This window comes from Aulonocara sp. 'chitande type north' Nkhata Bay, linkage group LG15 (genome assembly GCF_057382095.1).
Source record: "Aulonocara sp. 'chitande type north' Nkhata Bay isolate Kocher_YH1m ecotype deep benthic linkage group LG15, A_spYH_male_GT1.1, whole genome shotgun sequence".
NCBI lineage: Eukaryota > Metazoa > Chordata > Actinopteri > Cichliformes > Cichlidae > Aulonocara > Aulonocara sp. 'chitande type north' Nkhata Bay.
Window position 1 is genome coordinate 24,751,828 of NC_141358.1, and position 21,361 is coordinate 24,773,188.

General features: G+C 41.6%; 1 protein-coding gene across 3 annotated transcripts in view; it reads left to right on the top strand.

The window, feature by feature from the left end:
• Positions 1-21,361, top strand: part of col12a1b (collagen, type XII, alpha 1b) — a 147,664-nt gene that overhangs the window by 73,130 nt on the left and 53,173 nt on the right. For all 3 annotated transcript variants that reach the window (XM_086265140.1, XM_086265141.1, XM_086265142.1), the window contains 16 exons: positions 414-553; positions 843-972; positions 1,773-1,912; positions 2,016-2,145; positions 2,230-2,369; positions 4,795-4,924; positions 5,835-5,974; positions 6,839-6,968; positions 8,001-8,140; positions 8,263-8,392; positions 10,278-10,417; positions 11,975-12,104; positions 12,701-12,840; positions 13,237-13,366; positions 17,108-17,250; positions 21,072-21,201. In XM_086265140.1, the coding sequence (XP_086121266.1) occupies positions 414-553; positions 843-972; positions 1,773-1,912; positions 2,016-2,145; positions 2,230-2,369; positions 4,795-4,924; positions 5,835-5,974; positions 6,839-6,968; positions 8,001-8,140; positions 8,263-8,392; positions 10,278-10,417; positions 11,975-12,104; positions 12,701-12,840; positions 13,237-13,366; positions 17,108-17,250; positions 21,072-21,201 (2,163 nt within the window). The remainder of the gene's footprint in view (positions 1-413; positions 554-842; positions 973-1,772; positions 1,913-2,015; positions 2,146-2,229; positions 2,370-4,794; positions 4,925-5,834; positions 5,975-6,838; positions 6,969-8,000; positions 8,141-8,262; positions 8,393-10,277; positions 10,418-11,974; positions 12,105-12,700; positions 12,841-13,236; positions 13,367-17,107; positions 17,251-21,071; positions 21,202-21,361) is intronic.

A 21,361-nucleotide genomic window follows, 5' to 3' on the forward strand; every position in this document is an offset into this window, starting at 1 on the left:
GAAATGTACAGACTCCTGCTATCTCTGGCCTTTGGCTAAACAAAAGCGCATGTGCCACAGTAAAAGAAACCATATCTAGAAGAAAATCTTAATCAAACATATTTTTAAAAACATCATCATATGAAGTTTTGCGATAGAAAGATCAAAAAATCATTATGAGGTGTCACTTTTTTTTTTAATCCCCTGAAAAATTAAGAAAAGCGTGATTTAATTTATTGCAAGTGACATCTTTAAGCAGCTTGTTTTGTGCATAATGCAACAACTACCCTGTTTCAACTGTTCTTGACGTAGAGTGACTCCTCTTTGGCTTTGAAAGGAGCTAGCTGAGGCTTTTGATCGCAATCCTCCAGGAAAAGATGGAGGACAGAAAAGAGAAAGCTCGCCCTGTTTCACCTGTGTTTGTGTTCCTGCAGAGCCTCTGGGCGGAGTCAGGAACCTGCAGGTGCTGAACCCAACCATGACCACCCTGAATGTGCGCTGGGAGCCCGCCGAGGGCCGAGTGAAGGAGTACAGAGTCATCTATGCTCCTGCTGCTGGAGGAGATGAGAGCATGGTAGGACCATCCTCAGCTTCCTGTCAGCCGTGACTTTGAATTACTCACCAATTTGCCTGATCATGTCTGAAACTTTTAGGTCTTTAAACACCCATTTTAAACTTATATAAAGAAATCTAATACATATTGTATAAAAAAAATTGACTCTTGCCCCCGTTACATGCAGCAACTAGAGATAAATTACTGTGTTTCACAGCTGGCGAGGAGGATTTACCCTAAGCTTGATGTTATTTCTGACTATATGTTTGCATCAGAGCAGCTAATTTGTGTATTTTCTTACTAAACTTAGGAAACTGTGTCAGCGGGCACAACCACCACCACCCTGCGAGGCCTCCAGCCCGACACTCTCTACACTGTGACCCTGGTGCCGGTTTATGCTGCAGGAGATGGAAAGAGGATGTCTGAAAATGGAAAGACAAGTAAGTTTGAACCCCCCGCACCCCCCAAAAACACCTCTGGGGATATTTCTTGGTATCCGTACAACTACAAAGAATTTACGACCCTGTCGGGACCTTTTTACACAGAGTCCATCTTCACTGATACACCACATCAATTTCAAACCATTTCGGGGACGGGTGCAGTTTTATCAGGAGGCGCTGTAACCTGATTTGTGTTTTTGTCTGTTTTTTGGCAGCATAATTCTCACAGATGCTATTTATATTGCTGATATCCTATCAGTGCATTTTTATGGCCCTGTGCTCCATTCATATGTAACAAACATAACATAAAGTTATATTTGGACCAATCAGATTACACGTGCTTCCAAATCTCCTTTTTTATGGGGTCATATTTCTAGGGGAAACCCTGTGGCTCAAACAGAATTCCTTCCTGAGCCCTGAAAATGATTACAAACACAACAAGAACTGAAATATCAGATGACCTGAAATAACAGATTTACCAGTTTTTGCAGAGAACCCACGAGTGTCCTCTCTGCCCTGTGCTTAGTCTGCTGGGAGGTTGTTTTGAGACATGGAGACACTAAACAGCAGATGTCAGTTGTGCTCATTAAAGAAAGGATATCGTAAAAAAGAAGAAACAACACAAAAACCACCAGCACAAATGAATAACACCTTCACTTTATAGATCGAGGAATAGCCTTGTTCCCCTCGTCTTTTCTTATTGTGAAAAACAAAATGAAATCATGATGGAAACACGACAGATTGGAATCATTAATTCAGGCTCTTCACGTGGTCTAAATCTAAAATCACTTATTGTTTAGGACCTCTGGGAGGAGTAAAGAACCTGAGGGTGTCTGACCCCACGATGACCTCTCTGAATGTGAACTGGGATGCTGCTGACGGAGCTGTTCGTCTCTACAAGGTCTTCTATGTACCCAAAGCCGGTGGGGAAGAGCAGATGGTGAGGCTCCATGCACGCCGTACCGCTTCCTATCTCCAGGAAACAACCAATTATGAGCCTGAAGCATTTAAGCAACATTTTATTTCCTAATTTTGCCAAACAGGAACAAGTTCCTGCGAGCACCACAAACATCATCCTCAGGAACCTGATGCCCGATACTCCATACACGGTGTCAGTGTTACCCGTTTACCCTGCCAGGGAAGGCAAACGCCAGTCTGAGGATGGAAAGACATGTAGGTCACTGTAGAAGATTTTTAAAATGAACCCTATGTAAAAACTCATTGTCATTTAATCGCTCATCACATTTGCGCCCTCAGTGCCATTGAGCGGAGTACGTGGCATTAGTGTGACCAACCCGACCATCACCACCCTCACTGTGACCTGGGATCCTGCTGATGGCAACGTTCAGGGATATAATATCATCTACGTTCCTGTGGATGGAGGCCTGGAGATTAAAGTAAGTGCTCTCTTCATAGAATTTATCAGATAAATGCTGATAACTGATTTGTTCTAAAGACTGCAGAAGGCTGTAAATGGATGTAGCCACGCAATGTGATTCACTGTTTGTGGATTATCATTTTTTTGACATGGTGTGCCCTGATCGCTCTGGGGGTTGTGTCAAACACAGTTGGTGGTGGAGATGAGATGATCCAGTCTCTTCCACTCGATTTGAAAAGAAATGCATGAAAGGAAACAACCCAACTGAATTGGCCAATCACAGTCATGATCAGCTGCGTTAGCAGGACAAGTTCAGAAATCAGAAAAATGTTATTAATCCTAGAGGGAGATACACAGGAGGAAAAAACAGTCATCAGCTTTTTAATCTGCATCCACAGTAACAGACGAGTGAAATACTTTAAATTAATTCACCAAAACTGAAGCACAGACACCTCGGATGGTCTGCAAGTCATAAAATTTGTACATCCAATGTGCATAGTTCATGCGTTGTAATGTAAACTACTGCAAGTCTGCACAGTCAAAAAGACACAAGCAGGCACATGGACCCTCATACTTATAACAAAATGTACTCACTGGGATCTTAGCAGCTATGTGAACTCAGAAAATAAAAAGTTTGTTTGAGTCAAACTCTGGTTGGTTTTGCTCCTTGGTGCGGTTCCCTTGTGCAGATGTGCACACAATAATCGCACCAGGGTTTGAACCACAACTGCTCTGAGACCCTGTCACCTTCTGAACCCTCCAGTAGTTGGCCCAGATCAACCACCGCTTACAAATCATGCAATTTGTAGCGACACATGTTGGATCACTTGGAGATTTTGGTGTGTGAAAAGAAACCAAATTATGGCTAAAAGCTACACATTTGCAAACTATTCAGCTGATTTGTATCAGAGTAAACAAACTTTTGGTGTGAAAAATGCAGTGGCCTGTCAGTCAGAGGAGCGACAGCTCTAACTTTAAGTCTTAAACAGTATTCAAATTATAGTTAAGTCATTTTTTAAAAAGCTCCCTTGTGCAGTTTTTATGAAAAGGGAGACTATCCACAGAGACTATAATCAGTTTTGCAGCAGGCTGTAAACATGTTTATTTCTGCTGTAAAGCTGGAAGTTTAAACATGGGACTCTATGGGAAATGACTCGGTTTTGGAGCCAGCCTCAAGTGGCCGTTAGAGGAACTGCAGTTTTTAGCACTTCCTCCTGGGCTTCATCTCTTTGCCTGAGGTTTAATGTCAGTCGGTGCAGATTCTGAAATGAGCAGTTTTTAGATTGGCATTAGCTTATTAAACATCTGAGTCCTACTCGGCGTGTTCACTCTTTTCTTTTCCTTTTGCTGACAGCATCATTGCTCTTTGACAAGCTGTCATCACGCGATACTGACAGACCTTTTTTCTGCCCCTGAGGTGTTTTTACACTCGACAAAATGCTGGAGGGAGTTTGGTAAAACTCTTTTAAAGCTTGTAATAAAAAAGTCTGATAAATTTTCCAGGAAACGGCACTAAAAAAAAAAAAATCCAAGATGCTCAACAGAAGTTTAAAAAAGACAAAACGATCAAAGCTCTCAGCAGAGATTTGGTGATGTCATGCTTTTTGACAGGATAATCCCGTCATGCAGTTGCCACACAAAACCGTCTAAATCCTTTCTGGCAACGTGAAGCTCGCATTGTTGTATGACATGTTTGTGGGTTTTATATTTCTGCAGTGCCATCAGCACTAAATAACAGCTGCGAACGCAGCCGACAGATGATTTGGCCACTCGGGTTTGTCTCCTCAGAAGCGGCTCATTTATCGTTGTCGATTGCACAACCTTCACCCCTCAATTAGCACGTCAACGTTAGTTTTGCAAAGGAATTTCAAACTGCTCGACCAAAAGAATCTGACTGCTGCTCGCGTGGTTTCGTCTCACAAACCAAAATGCTGCGCACACAAAATGTCAAATAAACTGTAAATAGCGGGAAGAAATATTTACCAGAGGAACAGGTGTTAAAGGTGTTATTTGTTTCTGCTGGTCTACGGTGGCCTTGAAAACAACAACAACAAGGAAACTAAAGCAACATTTCAGAAAATGCAATAAATAAAAAACTTAAGGAACGTAGAAATATGTCTAGTGTTTAGATGTTTTTCAAACCACTCCTGAAAGCGGAATAAAAACTGGACCACTGTAGAAAAGGCCTTGTGATGATCCACAGGTTGTTTCAGAAGATTCTTCTGCTTTAAAAACAAAAAAGGGATTTTCTTTTTAAAACACAAGAAATATTTCAGCTTTTAAAAATTCCCATGTTAGGCATTAAGGTAAGCCAATTTACTATTTTCATGAGACTCAGACACTTTCTCAGGAAGACTTTTATTTGTGTTTTGACCTTGTTGAGGTCAAACATATGGACTCTCTGGGATTTAGTTTCAGGATAAATCTGATGCATCTTTTCGTAGGAGACCGTGTCTGAGAGTACCACCACATTCATCATGAATAAACTGCTGCCGGACACCCGCTACACCGTCACCGTGGTCCCCGTCTACGCCGAGGGAGACGGACCAAGCCTGTCTGAGACTGGCAAGACAAGTGAGTATCGAGGCTTGAGGTCACGTGACACCCATAGTATGTTTAGAAATGTGCTCAGAAGGACATTAAAAAACACCCGAGCCTTAAAGAAACAATTAAACAGAGTCTGACTGAACTAAAAGTTGACTGAGGAGGAAAACTGGCTCGGTTTTGGCTTACTGCTCTTTGCCACAATACATCAATAAGGAACATTTTTAGCAGATTACAACGTTTTCAGAGGAACACATAGCCGACCTGAGCTATGTATTATCTTATAACATGTTAAATAGAGACCTGTTTCCAGTTGGGCATTCATCCTGGCCAAAGCAAATTCAAAGACACAGAATATCCCATTTTTTTCCATTTTGCCTCCCATTTGCATTGGCCATGTGGGTGTTTGTCACAGTGAATAGCAATGAAAGCTTAAAAAAGCAGTGAAAAATGACGAAGCAAGGTACAAACCACTGGAAATAATGGGTTCAGAGAGCAGAGAGCCGGGCCAATGCTGATCCCGGCCTTCAAGCCAGTCCAGACTAGACATCACGTTAACGGAATATTTTCTGTCACTGACGGGAAAATCTGAAGGCAGTCTGCCATCTTCACAGGTTAGAATAGTAATGGTAGATCTACCATAGCGATCAGTGATTCACATGCAACATTTTTAAGGACAGTACTTGTGGCATATCATTCGTAACATTAAACGTACTTTGTAGACTTTTCCATCGAGTGTCGTTACTCCAGGGTCAGAGGTGCAGACTGAGGGCATACTGCAGGATTTCCTCTTTCAAACGTTTGTACAGCTTCACAAAGTTCCCTATTTAAAGATTTGAAACTTATCACCAGAAACCACTTAACCTCTGACTACACTAAAGATATGTCACTCAGATCCAGGCACTGACTGACTTCCTGTTCTGGCTGTACTTCTGTTCAGAGCCACTGGGCTTTGTGAGGAACCTGCAGGTGACCGATCCCACCACCAGCACCTTGAACGTTCGCTGGCTGCCACCGGAGGGGAATGTGCGCGAGTACATCGTAATCTGGGTGCCCACAGCTGGAGGAGAGCAGGATGTGGTAAGGATGTGGAAGTTTCTTCTTACTTTAATTACTTTAAAAATCCTTGTGGGCAAAAAGCCAGTGCAAAGTGCTCCTGTGTGTGTGTAAAATTGGACCTCTGATGAATCAAAGTTAGGAGTCTCGTCTTTAAGGGGAGATCAGGTAGCCATGTGAGCAGATCTTATTTTTCCCTTTTGGCTCTCACTGTGGCGTCGAGTCAGCGGCGTGAGGTCGTTTCCAAGGCAGTTACACACCAGAGCGTTCTTGTCTTGGGAAAAGTTGTAAGATCACGATATCAAAAGATGAAAACCACCAGATGATGTTGTTGCCTTTTTAAAAAAAAAAGATGTTTTCTTGCAAATAATGGAAAACATTTGACAGAGAAATGAGATCTATTGAGTCAGGAGAAAGTTTGACTATTTTCTGTGAAGTTGTGGTGATATTTTGTTTAGTTTCATTACCCCAAAGGTTATGTCAGAAGATGTCGTAAAATAAGATGATTTGATTTGTTTTATTTCATTATCTCAGCGTGTTGGCACATTTTAGGAAAATTAGATTAAATGGACAAAGAAGAAGTAGAATTTTGAAAGTGCAGCAGAGGCCTGAAGGAGTGCATGCAAAGGAAGACTTGCTCTCATTTTTTCTATCTGAAGCTCTATCCTGTCCCAGGACAGCCTTTAAAGTGGTAGCCCTGTGCAGAAATCCATCTTTATCTCCGAGTCTTAACTGTTCCTGATACTGAGTGAAGCTGCGTCCAAGAAAACATTAAACGGTGACATTGCTCATTCTGAGAATCTGTCTGCGGCTGCCAAAGCACTCATTTGTTCTCCAGATCAAGGAGTTCATCCAGTTCAAAGTCGTTTCTTCCTCCCCCCAACTCAGGACTCGGTTCCTGGAACCGCCACCAGCACGGTGCTCAAGAACCTGGATCCAAACACAGAGTACACTGTCACCGTGGTGCCCGTCTACCCCGAGATGGAGGGAAAGTCCATGTCCGAAAATGGGAAGACAAGTGAGTCCTGCTGACTGATTTACAGCTAAAACTTGTGGTTTGAAGTAATTTTACTCGGTTTTTTGTCTTATTTGGAAAAATAATGAGCTGCTACATCTACATGGACCCAAGACCTAATGAAGATGTCTGATTACAGTTGGAAACTCTGAAATGTTAAAATATGAAGTGACGAGAGAAAAACAGAGACATAAATATAAAACTGAAGATTTCTGTCAGATGGTTTTTGTGGGAAAGCCAGCAGTTTACTTGAAATCATCCTAAATAATGAAAGTACTTCAGATGGTTAACAAAGTTTCTTTAACATCCAAGGCTAAATGGAAACACTAAAATAATGGCAGCTTAGTCAGGCTGTTAAACCCAAGTGGGCATTTTCTTTTTGTGCCAGCGTTGAAGACTAAACCCGATATATCACACACATATATCACATACAAATCACAGACTTATATCAGATTTATCACCGACATAGCCTGTGTTAAATTCCACCATTAAAAAGCAGCAGTCATTGCATTTACATTAACCTGATTTTCCCTTCATGGCAGCATTCACCTGAATTTAATGGAAGGGGAATGTTCAGAAACGACTAATGCTAAATCTTGAGCGCATGCACCGACTTCAGGCTTGGACGCTGTGGCCTGAAAGGCTGCTGTTAGGTTTCTGGGTCTTTGTAATGCTCTCAACGACAGCAGTGAACCTGGACATCAGAGTCAGGCAGTGATTTATGAATGGCACCAGTGTCTAGAGATGGAAAAGGAGGCCACACTGAAGGTACAATCCAGCAAATTTAAATCAGGCATAGCTGGAGTCCTATTGACCCTTTATAGAAATCACAGTTCTCAGAGTTAAACAGCGTTTTTCTTGCTCAGCTTCTTTCAAGAATCAAGCATGAACTTGATTTGATGTTGGGAATAATCTAAAGACAATTCAAGTTTAAATCTAAAAATATTTGAGTCCCTAGGGCTGGATGCAGGTAGGAAATATTCAGGGATATTTTAGATACCATGTAAGCGCTAAGTGCCTTTTCCTCCTTCTCAGATCCTTTGGGTGGAGTAAAGAACTTGAAGGTGATCGACCCAACCATCAACACTTTGACAGTGCGCTGGGATCCAGCAGTGGGCAACGTCCGGACCTACAAGGTCTTCTACACGCCCCAACCAGGAGGAGAAGAACGCATGGTACAAAACAAACAAACTGTTTTATGGACCAATTTCAGGGTCTTATCTTGGTTCAAATACCCAGTAAAAGTAATAGTAATCAGGTAATCTGCTAATGAAGGCTTTGGCACTTTGTTGAACAGGAGGAGGTGTCTGGTGGCACCACCACCACCATCCTGAGGAACCTGGACCCTGACACCGCGTACAAGGTGGCGGTCGTTCCAGTCTACCCAGACGTGGAGGGCATAAGGCAGGAGGAGAAGGGAAAGACAAGTGAGTGGATCACTCAGGGTTTTCACAAAGGGGAGCAGCATTTTTTAGATTCCTGGAGGCATGTGTGCGTTGCTCCAAAGAGTCAGATGACCAAATCTTGTTTCAGACAGACAGACAGACAGGACCAAAAAGGAACAGTGGGATTTTCTTAAACCACAGAGTGTGTAAAAGATGGCATTACCTGAAGGTTTTAGTCCTGGCATTTTAAATCCTCAGTGTTAGCAGTGTTTGCAGGCAGTGAGCACGTCACAGTCAGACCTGGAGGAAATGATGACCTCGAGGCTTCTGAACAGGACTTCACAACCAATGGGTGATGTCACTACATCCAATTTTTATAGACGTTTCAGGATTTCTGTCGTTTTAGACAGATGTGGGGAAATTCGATTGCAGAGGAAATCACATGACATTTCTTTGCACCAACATGGAACCACTACATCAACATAAAACACACTTACAGACGTTTATTGCACCGTAGGAAGGTTTTGGCCTGTCCACCTGGGCAACCGTTGATGGCATGAGAATCAAAAGGCAGTTTTTTTTATTAGCCATTTCCACTTAGGCCCCGCCCTTTCTGAGTATTTCCCCAGCGATCCCACATGTTTTCATATTCACCATCCAGCAGCGGTTATGCAGTTATTAGTTTGGACTGCTTTGATAATCTGTCCCTGATGGTGCGTTCGAGAGCCCTCTCCAAAGAACGCGTGTTTTATTGCATCTATAAAATTGATTCTTTTCGTGCTATTGTTTGCAAGACTTATTTATTTACGGGATCTTTGTCTGTATTTGAACTTTTTTTTTATTACAGCGCAGCACATGACGGAAACACTCACAGACACCGGGGAGGTCATTTTTACAGAGACAGAAAAAAACAGAAAATGAATGAAAAGTAAAACAATATGCTACTGCTGCCCATCTCTCCATAAGTAACATCTCCACTACATCGCCTGTGTCGTGTCTTTGGACTGACACACTGGGTTTATGAGTTATATATGAGTTTTTCCTCTGTTTTTGTGGGTTTACCACACTTTTCACTACACAGTAAGACCAAATGAATCACAGCCAGTGAAGACAGATGACAGTTTTGTCAAATATGCGATCATCATCTTCTGCATTTCTCAGAAGTTTATTTTGTCTTCTGTTAAAAATCTTTTCTTGTTGTATCACTAGAGGTCGATGTTTTGACCACACATAAACTTGATTGATGCTTTCTAGCAGAAAGTCTTTACAGATAAGCTTGAGGTACTTCCTTCGATTTCTATCTGTCCTGCATTACCAGAACCATCTGACACTTACAGCCAGAGTCATGAAGAGTAAGCTGACTCATAGCACACACCACCAACTAAAAGTGCTTTTATTTAAGTGTTCTTTTCAATAATGTCCTTTTTTTAAACCATCATTTTTACCAGCTGTGTGGAAAACCTGCCAGCAATGTAAGGTTTGCAGTCAAATCATGAGAAAAACCACCTTAAAGGTCTGATGTTTTCAGCCAGACAGCAAGAAAATAGTCCCTGTTTATATGAACGCTTGTGGCTTGCAAATGAATGCCAGAAAGTTTAGGCAACCTCCCTGAGTCTGACACATCTGGACACTCCTGATGTGGCAAACGCATCCATCTGGAGCACCCTGCAGGATAAAACAAACGCTAAGGGTTATTTGCAGCAGTTATTTAAACTTTTTTTTTATTGGAGGAATTCTTTAATGTCTAAAAAACAGTTTAATAGGGTTTCTTTATGGAATACCAGAAAGTTTAGACAGGCACAGGAAGGAAAGAAGACTCCTCTGTGACTGACAGCCTCCCCGGCTTTGGAACATCTGGTCTGTCCTGATGAGGTGAACTCCACCCGCCCGCATCGTGTCAGGCTGTGATGTGTCCCGTCTGTTTCAGAGGCTCTGGGCGGAGTGAAGAATCTCCAGGTGACCGACCCCACCGTCAACTCACTGAGGGTCCGCTGGGACCCGGCTGAGGGCGACGTCAGACAGTACCAGATCATCTACGTCCCCGCCGCTGGAGGACAGGAGAGCGTGGTAAGCTTTTACTGACCTCATAATCCTATCAAAGAAGGCAGGTCCGGTTTTCATAAATGTTAGCAGCTGCGGGTTTTTCAATTATTTCTGTTATAAATGTCAAACCTGTTATGATGAAAGATGAATCAAATTTGACTAAATTCAGCTGAGTTCAGACTTTTCTCGGGAGCACACGAGTGCATCAAAGCCTTATAGCATCTTCCTTTCATGACACAGAAAACACAATCAGAATTCTCACTGGGAGCACAAATTAAAACGCCACAGGATATTTTATGTGCTGCTAATCACTTAATTCTTCTATAGTTTTATAGCGTCTTTGTTTGTGAGTTGATGCCTAGAACATTAGCAGAGAATGAGAGACTGCGACGAGCTGACGTGAGCAAACAGTTCAAGTTAGTTTATCCAAACCCGTAAAACCGTCGAAGTGCGTGTTTCTGTTTGGGGTTTTTATTTTTTACAGTATTAGAATAAATGATGCTAGTTTCATTCTCACGCTACGTGTGAGCTGATTTCAAGAGTTCTGGGAAAATTTTAACAAATGAGTAAGTGGAGACAGAGAAGAGCTGATCATCAGGGAGCCTGTTCACTTCCTGTTAATCCAGCTGTGCTGACCTCTACATCTCGGAGTGAGGTGGAGTGAGAGGATAAAAATAAGAAAGAAACCTGACTAATAAAAATGTTCAAAGGCACCCATGTGAAGAAGAAGTGTCTAAAACCAGAAATGGAGACAATGACTGGCCCCAAACATCTGTTAGTGAGATGACCAGGAAGCTGAGTTACAGCTGAAACAGCCAAACACAGACAAGAGCAGAAGGCTTAATCCTTGCCTCGATTCAAAATCTGAGATGATGAAGTTATACTTCAGAATAACACAGATCGCTCCTTTGTTTTTGTCAGGGACTCCCTGCACCATTCAGAAGCAGTCAACCATGAGGAGACACTGAATGTCCTTTAGTTTCTGGTTTCACCGTCACAGAAATTCCAAACGGCAGCTGTCGTGAAATAGCTCACGGAAGTCTCAATGTGGAACTAAATCTATAAAATAAATAAATAACAACATGAAGATTGTTTAAAGAAAAATGTTTACCCCATGCAAAGAGTTTTTTGGCTGGAGCAGCTCCGTATGGCCATATTCATTCTGGATTTCATGAGAGTGGGGGTTCTTTGGTATTTAGAAATTTATGGCAGTAAATGATGGGCATTGGTTGAAAACAAAAACGAAGTAAAAACAGTATAATTTTGAGAATTGTGGTCCAAAGCACCTAAAAATATAAGTGCCTTGTGTAAGTTTCTTGCTTGGAGCCACGGACTGCAAACTTTCCAAAGGTGCCAACGTCTGTGGCTGGTTTGCGGGAAAAATCTCTCTTAAAAGCTGCTTCAGTCCCAGGTGAGAATCCCTGACTGACTTTAAATGACTAAGTTAAAGCACATTATATAATATAATCCTGGACAGTGTTTAGTAAGATCATTTTCTCACCTCCAGCTAGTGAGATAAATAAATTCCATTAAAGTCACCCATCCATGGCTGATATTTGCTTATTAATTTTCCCTTCACAGACTCAGGTGTCTGGGATTACGACCAACACAGTGCTGAGAGAGCTGCGTCCAGATACTGAGTACAAAGTGACACTGGTTCCCATTTACCCCGACACGGAGGGAAAACGAGCATCGGAGAACGGGAAGACCAGTGAGTGCATCAAATTCTCTTTCTGGGATTCACGAGGCTGCGACTCAAAAATCCACAGACTTGATACAGGAGTTACTTTTTTCCACAAAACTACACTCACCAACTATATTTTGCAGTAGAAATTATGAATCTATCCATAAAAAGAGCCTTATGGTCATGACAGGATGCAAACCTTAAAGGTGCGCTGTAATGTAAGCTGGCTGCACACCTTTTTGGGAGGTGGATAAAGATGAAAGAAAGAAAGTAGTTCCTTTATAAAACCTTTCACAGATACGTTTTAGATTTTTTTTAAATAACTGGATAATGATTTCTGAAAAAAAAAAAAGACTTTCAAGTGTAATTTTTAGATTTTTTGGGTGCTTTGAACACCAGAAGTTTAGTGTAGAGAAGACAAACATCCCAAACCAAAACTACTCTGTAAGAGTAGATATACTGGCCAGAGGAGAACACTCAGCTTTAATATATCAAGAACCAACATGGCAGTTGCAGGAGGTTTAGCTAAAGAGGTATATGAAACTCAGCAGATGTTGCTTCTCTGTGACATTTGACACTCGAGGAAACTGGTCTGAAATGTAACCACCATGTTGTGCTCACAGAGGCTCTGGGCGGAGTGAAGAACCTCCAGGTCACTGATCCCACCACCAGCTCCCTGAAGGTGCGCTGGGAACCGGCGGAGGGCAACGTCCGGCAGTACCGCATCTTCTACGTGCCCGCGTCCGGAGGCGCCGAGGACATGGTTAGAGATCAAACTGACTTCCTGTCCTGTCATGTGTCACAAAGGAAAACTGGACATTAGCTCAGACAGGCAAAGCAGATTCACATCAGCTCATCAGATGCCTTTTTCTGCATATCAGGAATTATTTAATCTGCTTTAACTTGCCCAAATCTGCAAGCTGCCTTGTAGCCCACCTACACTTCGGCATTTGCTTTTAATGCTGTTTCTGATTCAACCAGTGTCATGTTTCTCATCACTCTGCATGTTCTGTACAAGGGGTCCAGCTAGTTTTTCACCAAAGTCTAATTTTCCTGTTTCTGTGGATGATTACTGCAGAATCAGTGCCAGAATGATCCTCCTCAGATCCGCCACTTCTGCTTTCTTTTGACTGACAGCTGTGTTTCTGTGTACGAACAGGAGCAGGTGTCCGGCGGCACCACCAACACCATCCTAAGGAACCTGCTATCAGACACTCCCTACACTGTGACCGTGGTCCCAGTTTACCCCGAAGGAGAAGGTCTCCGCCAGTCAGACAAGGGAAAGACACGTAAGTTGTCAGAACGAGAGCATTTACAGGTGCACTGCCGCCCTGCCTGTGATCAGGTTTTTGAATTATCTGCAGTAAACATTACACACTACTAAGAAACAGAACAGATGTCATTCAAAGTGGCAGTGCTGCAGCTCCAGATGTTGCTGTTTGACAGACACGTCAGTCAGAGCAGGCTTTAAAACTTTTCGGGGCGGCCTGGAAGAGACGAGAGAAAATATAAATGTTCCAGAATGATTTTAAACAGGTGCTGCTGCACATTTTTGTAACTAAATACTAAAAATTATGAGGCTGTAAATGAGCACAGTAGGGGCACTTTATAACTGCTGTCGGTATCTCAATGGTCTGGATAAAGAAATGCTCTTCCTTGAAGAGGAAAAAAAGTTGCTTAAAAATGTCAGCATCAGCGAATGTTGGTTTGTAAATTGATCGCAGAAAACTGATCTGAGCCACAGGTCAGAAGCGAATGAGTCGAGCTTTGAAGGTGCAACTTTGACCTGTTGAGAATCTGCACAAGCGATGAAGTCTGAGCTTCACTTGAACAAGATTAAATCCATCACCAGCAGCAAACAAAGGCCAGAGGTCGTGGTTTTAATGGAGAGTTGTCAGTAAACCTTAAGTAGAAACAGAACATTCATGCCTTTGCTGAGATAAATAAAGGATAATATCATCATCTTATTATGTCTCCACTCTAATGCAACCAAGACACAGGTTTAGTGTGTTTGCTGGCCTGCAGTGAACATGAACCCCCTCAACTCACACAAATTACAGCTTCTTTTTAAAGTTTGACACCAGATACATTAACTTTATAGAGAAACCCTATCTTCCAGGTAAACCTTCGTGGAAAAGCTACTGCAATCTGCAGAATTTGCCAGAACCTTTAAATCAGACCCCCACCCCCCCACACACACACCTCCTACCTCTGGAGGATTGGATGGAACATAAGAGAAGCTGAAGAAAGTGAATGATAGCAATGAAGAAAACAACTCTAAAACTACCGTTTGAAGAATCTGTCCTCCCAGACTCAGTCCTCCAAGCATTTGCAGAACTGCTGGTTTGTCTGCATCTCTGTGGTTTGATGTCCTGTTGGGTTCCTTGGGTTTGTTTCTGCCCACATGGCATGCCACGCTCTGTCAGCAGAAATGCATCCTGGGGTTTTGACATGTGATGCCACTGGAGTGAGGCATGGAAACAATTCCACGGGTCCAGGAGCCAAACTGGAACTGAATATTTTCTGTCCTGTCAGGATAGTTTTAGGTGGGGGGGTGTTTGCACAACCCTTGTCTAATTTTCGGTGTACATGGTGTTTCATTCGCCGTTTCATTGCTTAGAAATGGTGTCGTGTTGAAATCTTGGAATATTTTTCCCTTACCATCCCTCCGCGGTTGGGTTATTATGGTTAGCTGTCACACACACATACTGGTTATGGCAGGCAGAAGTTGGTGACTCAGGTTCAGGTAGGCGACGCTCCTTTTGTTTTACGGGTTGGATTCCCAGAAACCGATCCACAAATACCCGGTTGGACTTTTTTTGTTTGTTAAAGCTGAAATATGAGACAGCAAGGACTAAAAATGTGACAGTTTGGAAGGGTTGTTTAAGTCCTCCGATCATTTACATATCAAGCACTTTATACAGACGTGCTGGCTGCTGCAATAAGCGAACCAGTAGCATCTGCGTGTTGAAACATGACACCACCTCTCTATCACAGCAGCAGCAGTGACACATCGGACCTCAGAGTGAGTCACTATCAGAGAATATGAGCCTGAGGGTGACATTAATGAAGTTTTATTACCAGTGTTGGTCCAGTTTTACTGTTTTGCTCCCTGGAGAAATTTGTCATGTTTGGTCTGGACAGAAACAGCAAATTAAATGTTACAGATTACATAATCTCTCTGAAGGACAGAGTAATTTTGTCCCTGGATGACAGACTTTACAGAAAACAATGACTGTGAAGGTTTCACTCTGGAGGTTTTTACCTTATCGAGGAGGAGGCATCTAGTTTTCCTTTTACTGGCTAGAGCTCAAGATACCGGGGGATACACACATCTGGTTTGGTTTAAAAGAGGCTTTTGCATAAATCCAAATCTGTGCTACTTCTCTCTCTACACATAGACATTGTAAACTGACTGTCCTGCAGATTTGTGCTGCACTCAGCATATCATTTCAATCCCGTAGTTTCACAATGATATTAATTCTTGGATTACAGATTCTTTCTTCATAAAAGACATTTTTTGTTGTATTGAACCAGTTTTACCAACAAAGTAAATCACATTCTAAAAATAAACACAAATTAAAACGCGATTAACAGAATTTAGAAATGATTCAAATAACTTAAACGATCCAATTGTTATTATCTTGTTTGATTATGTAAAGGCTACGCTTCAGAGCATTTCACCACATAAGTTATAGTCTTACAGCCCTTTGTGACATGTTTATTTTAGTTTAGTTAGAACACCACAGTCACACAATAACACAAACAGACTAACCGCTAAAGTTAGCCATAAACCAGCAGGTCTGAAAGCCCAATGAAGGGTTTCAGTTTCTAGTCGGAAAACACTTTAAACGTAACTTTGACTTCAACTGATCATTTTTCAGTTTGCTAATGCTAAAGTTGGTTGGAGACCACAGCCCGACCAAAATTATTGTGATTGTGTACAATGAACTATGAGCTCGTTGCCTTTGAAGCGGTTGCTTCAAAGGCAGGCACCAGGTCTTCAACCACTTTGTTCAACCACTTCAACCTCATTGGTTCAGTTCAGTTTTATTTATATAGTACTAAATCACAACAACAGTCACCTAAGAGTGCTTTACATTGTAAGGTAAACACCCTGCAATAATAGAGAGAAAGCCCAACAATCGGATGACTGCCTATGAGGCAACAGTGGGAAGAAAAAACCTCTGGCAGAAACAGACTCATGGAGGAGCGGACATCTGCATCAGGCATCAGTGTGCTATCAGTTTGCAGTTAAACGGAATCAAGTTGGGCATTACATGCAGCCTGTTTTTGATAAATATGGAGGAAATTACAAATCTGTTGCTGTTTACATACACAGAAATTCACAAAAACAAAAATCCAGATTAACTACTTACATTTAAGTAAAGGCATAAAGTACATTTCTGCACAGCGTAGTGTGATTTTCCCCTTCACACCTACCTACAACAGAAAAAGGCAGTATTGAGGGGGCTGGGACTAGAGGTTTCTGCTTATTAGTTTCAGTTTGCAAAATAAGAGTGAAAAGTTCCAACTGGGTTTTAAAGCCACTTGAGACAATGGAAAAGGAAAGATGCTGACGTACCTGCGACATAAAAAAAAACCTACAAGAAACATAAAGATGAAACTCAGAGGCCAAAGCCCAAACTATAACATCTGCCTGTTGAAAAGAAGTGAATATAGATGAGTGTGTTTCATTTGCACTTCTAACAGAATACAATAATTTGAAGTTCACTGCATTTCTGAGCTGCTTGAAGAATGTTTTGAAAAAGTTCATTGCTTTTTAACTCTAAACTTAAACCAAGGATCCAATCCTCCCTGTTCTGTTCCGCTCTTCACTTACTGACACTCACATTTCAAGGAATGTAATCTCTTCTAAATCCATTAGTTGTCCCGTTAGTTTTAGGCAATAAAGTAAGATGTACTTGGAACAAGCCCTTAGTTTTGATTTTGTGTTGCTAAGTGAGGAAAACTAACACCTCTCCCTTGTTCTTAACTTCACGTTCTCTTCACCTCTCTCCCGTTTGCAGTTCCACGCATGCCACCCAGGAATATCAAGGTGTACAATCCCACCCCCAACACCCTGAATGTGCGCTGGGAGCCAGCCACGGGCCAGGTTCAGCAGTACCGGGTGGCTTACGCCCCCCTGACCGGTGCAAGCCCATCTGAGTCGGTGAGTAGCTTTCTGCAGTTAAAACACAAACTGTCATTAGCAGCAGAATTCTCCTTGAGGGGAGGAAAATCTCTCTGTCTGGTCATGAGGAGTGAAGAATGTGAAGACACAAAAATAACAACCTCTTGTGTGATTCAACAGTCATAAAAGAGTGAGGTTGGATAATATTTTTTCCCAGTTTAAGTCATCACATTCCAAAAGCTGCAGGTCAGCTCTTGTTAGATATGATGTGCCTCGAGGAAATTCTTGAGATAAGTGGAATTACACTGAGAAAATAAATGAATGATCTTATCCTGGGTTTTTTTGTTTGTTTTTAGATAAAGGAGAGATTATGGCTGATAATCATTATCTTCAATATCAACTAATTGGTCAGCTATTTTTATTTTTAATCAATAGTTTATAAAATTGCAAGAAGTATCAGGATTACCCAGAATTCAAGACATCTCTACAGATCATGTTTGTTTTTTTTCCAAAAAGTAGTCCAAAACCAAAATTTAAGGAAATGTAATACATAAAAGCAAATTAAGCTTTATAAATCCAGCGTATATTTATACTTTAGCAGAGGTATGCACACGACACAGTCACAAAAAGACTCGGCTTTACCAACGTGGGTTTGCACTTTCTCTTGCTCTTTCTCTTGATGTATAAGTATAAAGTGTATAAAGTATACATGTATAAAGTACATCTTTATACATCTTTATACATACATTCTACATCTGATTTAAAAAAAAGTGAAATCAAAGTGGGAGTGTTGCTTTCATTGGGCCGGTCTGTTTCATGGAAACAACAAGTGGTCTCTTTTGCTCGTTCTTATTTGTTTCACCAAGTGGTGATGTTGCGCAGATGTCTGCACAGCAGTAATTACGGTAATGCTCTTAAATATGGAAATCATGACTTGTCGGCTTTTCATACGTCTCCATCAGCACTGATTTAATGCACCAGTGCGAATGTCTGGGTCTCAGGGAGAGAAAAAAAGAAGCTTTATTTCCCCACAAAAAGTTTGAACTCTATGACTGAAGTTTGGAAACACTGCATGCCGGACGCATCTGTGACTGACGTCACCAACGGCTCCTACGGTCAGAGTTCCTGGGGGCTTTAAGGCTGTAATCTAACAAGGCTGTTTTGATGATTAGAATCAGCTTTGAAGATGCTGTGAAGTTAGTGTTGTGTAGTTTATTATTCCCTGTGGTCTCTGTTTCCTTCTATTTTCACTGTTGTTGTACTTTCATTTAATTAACTTTGATTTTGTTTTGGTCTGAGAGGAAGTTGGTTTGGCCACAGAAAGAAGACACAAAGATGAGTTCAGAAGTACAAAGATTCACAACTCTTTTTGACTAATTCAGTCTAAATTATCGAATTTTACATCACAGATTTGTTATTTCACGCGCTGAAGTGAGTATGTTATCAGTATATTATTAGAACTGAGAAGCAGAGAAGCTCTTTAACAGTACATTTTATTCTGGTTAAACATCAGTGGTTTGCATTAAACAAGTGCTCTATAGAAGGAAAAAAACAAGATCAAATGTATGTGCATGCTTTAATGTTGTTTCCAGATGTGATTTTTTTTTTGTCCTCCAAGCACAAATCTAAAGCTGTGGTCAAAACTTCAGTGCTATGGCTGCAGTTTGTTCACATTGAAGAATATCAGTAAGGTCCAGCACTGATGTTAGGTGATAACAGAAGGTCTCACTTCATTTTGAAGGTGCTGGATGACAGCAGCCACCTACACCTGACTGGGAATTAACTGGAAGCAAATGTTTGTTTAAAATATCGGTATGTGCTGTAGCACTATTAATCTAAGAAACACGTCTATTTACCTTTAGGGATCCCAGTATGCGAACCCATTGGCTAGTTTGCTGACTTGGTCTTTGAGGAACTGGTTGTTTAGAGCTCCCTGTTTAGCCAGCAAGTATCCAAGCCAAGATTTCAGTTTCTGTCTGCTGGTCATCATTTAAAAATGCTAATAAATCATCCATCCATTTGGTAAGCACTCATCCAACCTGCTGTTGTAGCTAGAGTCTGTCCTGGCTGTCTTTGAGTACATTCTGGACAGGTCACCAGTCCATTACAGGACTAGCTAATAAAACCTGATAAAGTGGAATCAGATGATGTTCATGCTTCTGAATTGCATTCCTGCAAATCCCATCCCTCCAGACAGAATGTTTAGCTTCATGCTACCAAAGCTTGCACATACGGGTTAATCAGTACATCAAAATTGGAAACCAAAAAGCTTTTGGTACCAAAAATCGTGTTCCTTGACTACAGATTCTGCATATTCATATGAATAAATCTGTTTGTAGAAATTAATGGGATCACGACTGCCTATGAGAGTGCACTAGATGCCTTCCTTAGACATCCTCTAGGACAGGGGTAGGGAACTCCAGGCCTCGAGAGCCAGTGTCCTGCAGGTTTTAGATGTGTCCTTCATCCAATACAGCTGATTTAAATAGCTAAATTAGCTCCTCAACATGTCTTGAAGTTCTCCAGAGGCCTGGTGATGAACTATTCATTTGATTCAGGTGTGGTGACCCAGGGTGAGATCTGACACCTGCAGGACCACGGCTCTCGAGGACTAACGTTCCCTACCCCTGCTCTAGGATGTTATTGGTCATCACTTTGTAGCTGATGATTGGGAGATAACCCTGTACTGTAATTATCTCCCTCATCATATTTTATAAATGGTATAATTCACTCCCACTGGCAATATCTACAGTTGCTTACATGAAAGTTGAGATACGTTTTTATTTGGGACTTTTTTTTTTGCCTGCCATCCTGTTCCCCCTGTCATCTCTATAAGGAGCTCAGTTTCAGTGACATGTTATGATCTCTGGATCAGTAATAATCTCTGCCTGTATAAAAGTAAAATAATTTAAAGCTGGATTAACAACCTTAGCATTGTGAAAGAACATTTAAAAGTTTTTGTTATTAGGTTTTAGCAGTTATATACATACATCAGAATTCAAGCATCAGTAATGACATCCTGGGAAACTTCTTTTCATGGGCTTCGTCTTGAATTACTTACAAATCTATAAATGCCATATCACTCTCTTGTTCAGTTTGCCTCTACTTCTTAAAACAATGAATGCATCCCATTCAAAAGCCCATCAGTTACCCAGAACAACTGCATACTTCGGCCTCATCATTCAGGTTTACTTCAGCCAATGAAGTGCATCCCAGCCCTCGAGAGCAGTACTGCTTTCAGGAAATGACTATAATGTTTTAAAAGGGCCGTGTCCAATCCATTGTCCTCACTTTAGAGTTTACTGGTGGGCTTTAACCCCAGGCTAACAGTTGTGCATGTGTAGGTGTGTGTGTGCTTCCAGTTGCGGGATCTTAGCCTCTACATCATCGCTGTGAAACCTATTTCATGGTCCAACATGCCAAAACCTTTCAGCCCAAAACATTTGCTGCAACCAAACCAGTCCCAAGAAGAGGGGGAACTCGAGTCCAAGCAGAAGATATATTTCCCATGATGTAACGGCAGAGACTTTTATGGCCCACAAACCAGCTAAAGAGCTGAGCATAGATGATGTGATAATCCCAGTGACAGTCTGCAGTCACTCGTGTTGTTAGAACACGTCTCCCGCTGACCGATGGTTTGTTTAGCATTTCACCTTCCAAGCCTTTGTTAGTGTTTGAGGAACCTTTTGGCAGAAGAAACCTTGTCGAACACTTGATGCAAGATGAGCACTGAGGTCATTATGTATATTACTCCTGCCAGATCTGTATGTAATGCGTGAAGAGGCTCATTTGAATAGGCAGACCCTCTTTGATGATTATATCAATATATATTTTGACTCCCGCGTTTCTTCTCCAAAAAGGTCCTGGTTTCAGGAAGTATTAACAACGCCTTCCTGGACAACTTGATACCGGATACTCCCTACTCCGTCACTGTCACCGCTCTGTACGCCGACGGCGAGGGATCAGCGGTGAAGGACAATGGCAAAACATGTAAGCACAATGACAATGTCACATTCTGATGGTGTGTAGAATCACATAACTTACTCGCAATAGTTTACATCTGTCGCATGCAGTGATGCAAAACACAATAAGTACAAGTATATTTAAATTTCGGGTTGCTGACTGCACTCCTCTTAGCAAATATTGGATC